This window comes from Arachis ipaensis, chromosome B09 (genome assembly GCF_000816755.2).
Source record: "Arachis ipaensis cultivar K30076 chromosome B09, Araip1.1, whole genome shotgun sequence".
NCBI classification, from domain to species: Eukaryota; Viridiplantae; Streptophyta; class Magnoliopsida; order Fabales; family Fabaceae; genus Arachis; species Arachis ipaensis.
The window spans coordinates 130,246,680-130,255,859 of NC_029793.2; the positions used below are offsets into that span (position 1 = coordinate 130,246,680).

The 9,180-nt window shown below is 33.4% G+C and overlaps 1 protein-coding gene across 1 annotated transcript in view; it reads right to left on the minus strand.

Annotated features, from left to right (window-relative positions):
• LOC107617767 (pleiotropic drug resistance protein 2) overlaps positions 1,024–9,180 on the minus strand; it is a 9,456-nt gene continuing 1,299 nt past the window's right edge. Inside the window, exons 3-20 of the mRNA XM_016319623.2 lie at positions 7,899–7,987; positions 7,567–7,651; positions 6,885–7,175; positions 6,704–6,794; positions 5,712–6,612; positions 5,265–5,425; positions 5,009–5,112; positions 4,766–4,931; positions 4,621–4,686; positions 4,157–4,278; positions 3,693–4,025; positions 3,320–3,610; positions 3,146–3,229; positions 2,932–3,065; positions 2,616–2,843; positions 2,143–2,314; positions 1,795–2,049; positions 1,024–1,492 (exon numbers count right to left, since the gene is read on the minus strand). Of these exons, the coding sequence (XP_016175109.1) occupies positions 1,223–1,492; positions 1,795–2,049; positions 2,143–2,314; positions 2,616–2,843; positions 2,932–3,065; positions 3,146–3,229; positions 3,320–3,610; positions 3,693–4,025; positions 4,157–4,278; positions 4,621–4,686; positions 4,766–4,931; positions 5,009–5,112; positions 5,265–5,425; positions 5,712–6,612; positions 6,704–6,794; positions 6,885–7,175; positions 7,567–7,651; positions 7,899–7,987 (3,843 nt within the window). The 3' untranslated portion in view covers positions 1,024–1,222. The remainder of the gene's footprint in view (positions 1,493–1,794; positions 2,050–2,142; positions 2,315–2,615; positions 2,844–2,931; positions 3,066–3,145; positions 3,230–3,319; positions 3,611–3,692; positions 4,026–4,156; positions 4,279–4,620; positions 4,687–4,765; positions 4,932–5,008; positions 5,113–5,264; positions 5,426–5,711; positions 6,613–6,703; positions 6,795–6,884; positions 7,176–7,566; positions 7,652–7,898; positions 7,988–9,180) is intronic.

Sequence of the window (9,180 nt, forward strand, 5' to 3'; positions counted from 1 at the left end):
AGGTTTTTAATGAGGCAGTCCCCATCACAAAGGATATTGTACTCTTTTTCCTTCACTAAGGTTTTTTCCCACAGGGTTTTTCTTTAGTAAGGTTTTAACGAGACATTATCCTAAATGGTCATCCAAGGGGGAGTATTGTGATAAGTGTGAAGTGGATGACCATTGACCACCTATGACTTGGATGACTTAACTTTCCTATTACCAAGAAAAGTACATTTAATGAAAGAGGAAAAAGAGGACTCTTGTACATGTATAAATAGGAGGTTAAGCCTCCGTTGATTACACACACAAGCAATAAGAATTCTCTCTCTCTCTTTATATTATCTATATACAAAATTCTTCCTCTCTTTCTTTCTTTCATACATTAATACATATATATAAATATATAAGTATCATATCTTTTATATTGAGATAGTAATTGTGGTTAATATTGTTATCTAATCATATTTCTTTACTTTATGTTTGTTACTTCTTCCTTATTTATTTATTTATTTAGTTATTTTATAACAATTTCATCTATATTACTCTATTATCATCCGCTTTTTTGCAAGTCGTAATTTGTATAGATCAAAGAACCTATGCATTTTTTAATTTTTAGGATGGAATTAAAAGTTGTGAAATCATTTAATATTCAATGATATTAAGAATAACTATTGCGAAAATGTTTGGACTTATGAAAACCAAATAGAAAAAAAAAAAAATAACGACTTTTTGTTATACTCTATCAAAAAGATCTACTTAAACAAATACTTCAATATATATACTAAATAGTAAATACTAATATTCATGATATTATTATCATTGTATTATATTGTAAAATTTATTATGATACATTTTTTTTGTTTGAAGAGTTATATAGATTCTTTTATAACTAATTATAGAACCCAAAACTACTCTATTATCATTTTAGTTGTCTAAAAAATTTTGTACAAAAAGGGTATAGCATAAGTTTTCTGTATATTTTGCAGGTCTGAATCTAGTTGGATCTAATTTGGAAGGATAATAAAGATCAAACTGAAGATGTGGAGCAATATCAGATTTAAAACTAGATACAATTGATAATTTCCAGTTAGTGCATATAATACAAATTAAAGCAAAAATGCTGCTTAATCTTTTCTTGACATACTTGGTACAGAACCCTGTAAATAATAGACACATTTCTTTCTTTATTTCCTGTTGCTTCTGTATACAAATTCTTTTCATCTCTAATCCTACGAAACGTTTATCTTGTCTGGAAATTGAGGTACCTGATGCTATATGCAAATACAAAGAGAAATATTAAAACAAAAGCAACATGAGCCACAGCAACTTCTCCAAGAAAGTTGTAGTGATAACCCATTTGTTTCTCAAGGTAGTGTCTCACTGATAATGTGCCAGATCCAGGAACTGCAACTGGAGAATCTTTGTCACCTATCTGTGAGGTTAGTAGACCATATATGGTCCAAGCTGGTGGGCTAGCCCAGTAGAACCACCTCCACCATATTGGAATTTGCTGCAAAAATTGAGAAGCAACTAGTGGTTTAGTTTGTGGACAATGATATTTCAGGTTAAAACTTTACTTACATGATTCAATATCTAATAGAAAGAATGGATAGACAATAATATAACAAAATATATATGTAATACTAGCTTCTTCATGAAGATTCTTGATTACCTATTAACTTAGAGCCAAAAAAGATTTCCATATGTGCATTTAATGTGTGATCTATATTCCTTAAACAAGAAGGATAATGTGCAATTTGCTTTCTTACTCATGGCTACAAACAGATTTGATCATTGGTTTTCTATACATACCGATTTTCGGATAAGGAAACCTGCGAACATGTTCCAGAACATCAGGAAGAAGGACATGACAATCGCAGCGATTTGGTGGTTTGGTGTGAGAGCCACAGTCATCATTCCATAAAGTGTGAAGTAGACAAAAGAAATGAATATGAAATAGTATAACCAGAAGAACTTGTCAGCATGCCACAGGAACCCCATCATTGAGTGAATGATAAGAGTGTAGATCATTGTCTGGATTGCAACATATATACATTCTATTGCTACCTGCATTAGATTTCATGAATCTTCTCAGTAATTGGGAATAAATTATCAATTGTTTTTGCTTTGTATCTGTGAAAAGGGTCATATTTTGTTCACCTGAGCAATTGCATAAGGGAGAGCTGAGTACATTCCAGCCGCTCTTTCTCGGTAGAACACAGTTCTTTCTATTGCAACAACAGGTTGGACAGCATTTGTGTTGGTGGATCCAAGAAAGAAAATTGTAGTATACATAGCTCCCACTAGATTTATAAGGTCCTGCTCTGTTTCACTGCAAGAAAGAAAAGTAATTTTGCTCACATGAAACTAGTTTTAGGGGGAAAAGAGCAAATGTAAGCAAGCATTATTAAGAAGGTCTTGCTTGACAAGATTTTGATGATTCCTAAAAATATTTCAACTACACTTAACTTCTATTCAATCCAAAATTTTAGCAGGAAGTATCATCCAACATGAACAAAGCTTTGAGATGTTTCATTGCCATCAAACAAGGAATTCATGATACTCTTGGTTTTATGTAAAGTTCAACTCTCTTTCGTATAAAATGTAGAAGTTAAAACATCTTGCAAACTTACGTTTTATCTCCTTTTTTCCAAAAAATGAATCCAAAAATTATCCCTACAGCTATTGTCATGAAGAACCGGATGACATTATAAGTTGGATTCCTCCAGTATGACATTTGCTGTTTCCAAAAGCAAGCTTTGCACTGAGTTATGAAGGACTGAGAGTATCTAGTAGGGAAATAAAGGTCCTTTGTTCCCGGTAATGGTGTGCTTAGCTCTTCAATAAGCTCTTGATTCCTCCTGAAAAGAATTAATATAAAAAATGTAAGATGATGTATAATTTCGGATTTGGCAGTGTTTGGCAATGAAGTTCCAAGCTATGCTTAACTGATATAATTCTGACTTATTGTACAATTCTGCAAAGTCTACACCAAGCTGAGACTCAACTGCAGGGGAACTGATCTCTAACATCCATGTCGCGGGGTTATATCCGTCTCTGATTTTCGGTACTCCTGGAATAGCCTGAAAAACATTACATAGTTTACATTGATTACTAATACATTTTGGCATTTGCAGTACAGAACTTCAGAAATCATACTCACCTCAAAGTATTCTATAAGTTTTTGAGAATGTAGACCAAGGGGACCACCGTATATGATTTGTCCTCCTCTCTTCATCAAAAGAAGCTGAAGGAAACATGAAAATTAAGAGAGCACTGTGTCTTCATAACTGCTAGAGAAAAATAATGTTTATCTTGAAATACTGGGAATTCATACCTCATCAAAAGCTTCAAATATGTCAATGCTTGGTTGATGAATGGTGCAGACTACAGTTCTACCAGTATCCACTGTATTTCTGACGGTACGCATAACGACTGCTGCAGCTCTAGCATCAAGTCCAGAAGTTGGCTCATCCATAAATATGATAGAAGGATTTGCAACCAATTCCACAGCAATGGTGAGTCTCTTTCTTTGTTCAGTTGATAAACCATTAATGGCAGGAAGGCCTACTAGAAAATTCCTCACCAGATTTAACTCAACAAGCTTCATAACTTCCTCAACAAACATCTGCAATACATGGAAATTGTTTTAGAATAATGGTTCTATTTACATCAACTTAGGGTGGTTTAAGATTTAGGAAGAAACACACCATCTTTGTTTCTTTGTTGATCTCTTTACCAAGACGCAGCCAAGCAGAAAACACGACGGATTCATAGACTGTTAGATTTGGAGAATGGATATCATTTTGTTCACAATAACCGCTAACCCTTGCAAATGTTTCTTGGTTCTTTGGATAACCAGATATGTAGATGCTTCCTTCTATGTAACCACCAGTTTTTCTTCCTGCAAGAACATCCATCAATGTAGTTTTTCCAGCACCAGTTACACCTACTAATGCTGTTAGTAATCCAGGCCTGAAAGCTCCACTAACATTCCTTAGTAATTGTAACCGATTCTCTTCAACTCCTTGTTTTTTAACTTCCTGATACCAACAAAAATGTTACCACATTATAAATACTCCAGAGGATTAACATAGTTACAAATATAGTAAAACTACAAAGTATTTGTCATAGGTAGGAAATTGATGTAGGACTAGAGTGTTCTGCAATTTACAGATGGCATATTGATGTAGTAGTTCACGTGATTGAATGCAAGCGATAGGGGCCGAAAGGGTAACACCATTCCCCTCTTGGCTTTTGAATCCTCTGGGTTGCTTCTTTCTGCTAACTCAGTGCCTGCATTTAGCCATTAGCTTGTTATTCAAAAGGAAATATACTATTTCTATTTCTAACAGATGGTGTAATTTTCAAATACAAGATGAAAATCTTTCTGCATCAACTAGAAAGTTATCTGAGTTCAGAATAATGACAAAGTACACATTATAATGGAACTTGACTAGTTTTGAAAGAATGAAGCAGGTACTTTTCTAAAAACTTGCCGTGACATATAGCATTAAGTTGACTCTTTCCAACAAGAGAGTGCATTTTCCCAGAAGAAAAGTATTTTTACAGGATATCAGCAAGAAAGAAAATGGTAAGATCTAGTAGGCTCAAATTATTTAACAGTTGAAGCATTACTCTGTTTTGTAGTTCCCTCCGTCTTGTCTTCATCATCCACAATAATTGATTTGGACTCACCAAATGCTGCAATTTAACTTTCAACATCTTGTTAGGAAGAGTCTTATATTATATCACAACAGAAACAAGTAGTCTCGAAACTTACGATTCAGAAATGTCAGAGCAGCGATGAAACAAATGTTGAAGAGTAGCGAAAAGCCTAGGAGAGCACCAACAGAAATCCAGTACCAATAGTCTTCTGTAAACATGCCTCTAGCCCTGAGAAGAGCCTTCCCAACTGTAGGCTCAGGAATTCTGGGGTCCGTATTAGGCTGCAAAGAAGATAAGTGAATGCAGTTATACAATGAAATCAAATAAAGAAAACTTGGCCACATTTTCAAGATCTTACAGCACTCCATCTCTTGTCAAGGAATTCATTGATGGCAATGGCATTTTGACCATACATCATTGGAGAAGCATAATAGCCCCATATCATCCAAGGTTCAATATCATCTGCAAAAGTAGACTACTTGATTTTCATGAATTATTCCACTTCCTTTTTTGTGCAATTTCTTGAAATGATGAAAGTTTTCTGCCATGCATTATTTCATTTCATTTCATTTGACTATGAAGTAGAGAAGAAAAAGAAAACAACTGAGGCTCACCTCTGGCTATAATGAATCCACCAAGCACAAAAACAAGTAGCAGTGTAAAGGTACCAAGTGTATTTGCCACAATTTGTGTTCTTCCTAGAGCCGCAATGAATCGGAAAAGTGATAAAGCCATCTGATGAACACAGAAGAATGCTAAGAACTGACGAAAAAACCTGCAACAATTATTCTGGGATCATTATTCAATAAGGCAAAAGAAATACAGTTAAAATATTAAAAATAAAAGTTAACTAGAGAAGCATATGAGTTACTTTAAGCCCTATGTGTTTGACAATATTAGCTCTTCAACAAACTATTTTTAAGCATGCACATGCACCTATAGTACAACTAGAGAATGTGGAACAATTTATAAGAAACAATTTATAGATATATAATTAGCAGCACAAATTTATCAACTAATGACATATTCTTTGAAATAAACTAATTAGTGAACTGTCATACCTACTTGCAGGTGGAGCAAACCCTATAGTGTAATAAGTAAGGCAAACCCATAACCCTGACTCAATGAAAGATAGAGGGATCCGAAATATCCATACTGGAAGTGCGAAAGCCCAAGCCGGAAAAAACAACAAATCTCTCTGCTTGAAGAAAACAGGAAGCCTAAAAATAGTCAAAGCAAGCTCAGCCATTCCATTGAACATTATATTGATGAGACTGAAGAACAATGCACCATAAAATTTTCCCCCATCCTGAAGTTGGCCATGTTTCATTGTTGTTCTAAAGAACACTGTCATAGCAATCAAAGACATGATCATGATCTGAGTTGTCTTGAATATGTATATAAAAGAGCTGCGCTTTATCAGTAGCCATTCTCTAGCAAAGCAAGCCTTGAAGAGTTCTAACTTTGGTATCCCATATTTTTCTTGAACCAAAGCAGCAGGATGAGATTTACTGCGGTCGAAAGGAACCTGAAGATCTTCACAAAGCTTTTGGCCAATTCTGTAATTATAGAAGTGAGCTACAAACTCAGAAACACTGATATAATGATAAGGTGTGTCCCTTTTGAACCAGTACTGCTCTTGATCCTTTCTGGAAGTAACCTCCTGTAAAAAGTCAGCAACTCCTTTCCTTTCCGGGCATTTGAAGCCTACGCTTTCGAAAAAATCAAGAACATTTTCGCGTGGTCCTTGGTAGACAATCTGGCCTTCTGAAAGCAAGATTATGTCATCAAAGAGATCATAAGCTTCTGGTGCAGGTTGCAGAAGCGAGATTATCATTGTAACATCCATGATATGAACTAGTTGCCTCAAGAATTTGACTATTTGGAATGTTGTGGAGCTATCCAAACCGGTCGAGATCCCATCCATTAAGAAAACTTTTGCAGGTCCTACCAACATCTCACCTGCATAGACAGCATAAAAGCCATGGCTTGATATTTCTAGAATGGAAAACAATTGAAGCATACTTACATTGTTTTAGTTATTCCCACATACCGGTAGTTAACCGCCTTTTTTCTCCTCCGGATATTCCCCTTCTCATCTGATCTCCTACCAAAGTATCAGCACATATTTCCAATCCAAGAAGCTGAGTTCATTTTTTAGGATGTTAGGCATAGTGAAACTCAATATAATCTCTTAAGGAGTTGTCATTAAAATAAGAATTGAGGCATCAAACCTTAAGAACATAATCTGTAATGAGACTTGTTTCTTGACCTTCAACTGCTGTAGCTTTCATGAAAGCATCTATCTCGGGATCCGGCTTGATTCCTGATTGCTTTTCTCTTCTTGTCAACTCCACCAATAGTTCAAACCTCGTTCCAACTCCCAAGCAGCGTCCCGAAAAGTCTAATGTCTCTCTCACTGTCATTTCTCCATGATGAAGATTTTGCTCACTGATATAAGCACATGTTCTTTGAGGAACAAACTCTGATAACTCATGACCATTGTAGGTGACTCTTCCTGATGCCTATTGATAAGTTTTGATGGTGCACAATTAAAACCAAGAATTGAATTACACTCCAATGTAGTTATTTTACTGGATTTATCGTCCATGATTCACAGGTGAAAGGCACAATCCACCATTATTAGTATTTTGAGGCCAATCATATTCAGTGTTTCACTATATTCCTTAACATAATTATAATAATTAATCTGTTGAGAATGAATAAAGCATGAATAAGTACTTGACAGGTTAACATGATATATTGTATGACATGATAAATTTATGAAACAGTTACAAAAATCCATTAACAAGTGAAGCATCAAATCCTAAGTCATGCTAAAATATCATTTAAATTCAATAATGATCATAGTAATAATGGCTTTGTTTGTTGAAATGGAGCAAGAGGATGAACAACCCTTAAATCCCTGTCCAATTTCCCAGCAAGTGCCTTCAGCAGTGTAGTTTTTCCTGATCCTGGAGGCCCCAAAAGCAAGGTCATTCTGGAGAGTGTTTGAGTAAACATAGAATGGAGAATAAAATAAAAAAGTTAGCAGTATACCTGAAATAATCCATTGATGCATTTGTTGGGGTAGGGGAGATTATATTTTGTTATAAGTTAAGACTATTTTTGTGTAAGCTAACACAATTGAGTTGGGATTATCTTCAAACATCTTAAGGGCACAACTTTAATTTGAAGAATTTTGTGAATTAGGAAATAATAAATGACTCCATCATATATATATATACCTTGCTGGCTTGATGATTCCACTAACATCTTGTAGTATCTTCACAACACTTTTATTTGAGGGGAAAATTTTAATTGATCTAAGAACTGTCTGTTATCACAAAAAAATAAAAAGGAAATGCCTTACACAATGCTTCTTAAAATGAGTATACATCTAACATAACTTGAATCTTAGATGTTGCAAATCAACTTCTTGGAGTAAACTAAACTAACCAAACTAAAACTAAATGATGAGTAATATGTCACCAGCACAAAAGTGACCACTCACACGAAATTGTCTTTATGTATAGATGATCGACAAAAATTATTAAATAGTTTAACATATTTGATTAAATTGTCATTTAATTATTATTTTCACATAAAGATAACTTTATGTAAATGGCCATCTTTGTTAAAAATTGATTTAGTAATTTTAAAATTGAGTCTCATTTTTTGGAAAAAGAAAACAAAACTTTCAGAAATTAATTTTAGAAGAATATTATATAAGATTGTTTACAATTATGTTTTATAAATAAAATTATTTTAATTAATAACCTGACCATAGATAAAATTTCTGATTGGTCAAGCGAAGTCCTACATGGCATGAGATCTACCATGGTCCCAAGGGAGTGAGAAGTGAAGAGCAATAAGATAGAAGAACATAGAAGGGTTCCATGATTGGGAAATCACTTTCAAACCTCCACATTCTACATAAATAACAGCTATGATGATTATTTGATATTTCCATTCTTCTTTCTCTTTTTTATTTATCGAGAATTGTAGAAATATATGTTATGCAAGAATAATATTATTAATTTATTATGAAAAATATTTTTTCAACATTCTAATATTCATATTTCGTAGCATACTACACTTGAAATTTAATGTGATTATTAATTTAACACTTAAACTTTTAGTTTCTACTCTTCGTCTTATTCGTGCTAATAGAACATTAACGTTTTAGAAATTCAAATAACACAATTGTAAAATTATTAATAAGAAAAAGGAGAAAACATCATCCCATGTGGGAATAAAATCAATTTCAAGTTTTTCTAATTTTCTATGGCAGCCTTTTGAAACATACATAAGAATCTCTACCCGACAAAGAATTGAAGTCTAGCTAACAAGTAACAACCAATAATTATTAGTTAAGTTTGATGTATTCTTTTCAAAAATTTAATTTCAATGTACTGGTAATGTATTTATACAATCGTTCAATTATATCTATTTTTTTAAATAATTATTTATATTATTAATATAAAAGATAATTATTTTAATTATTTTTATTAATGAATTATTACATAA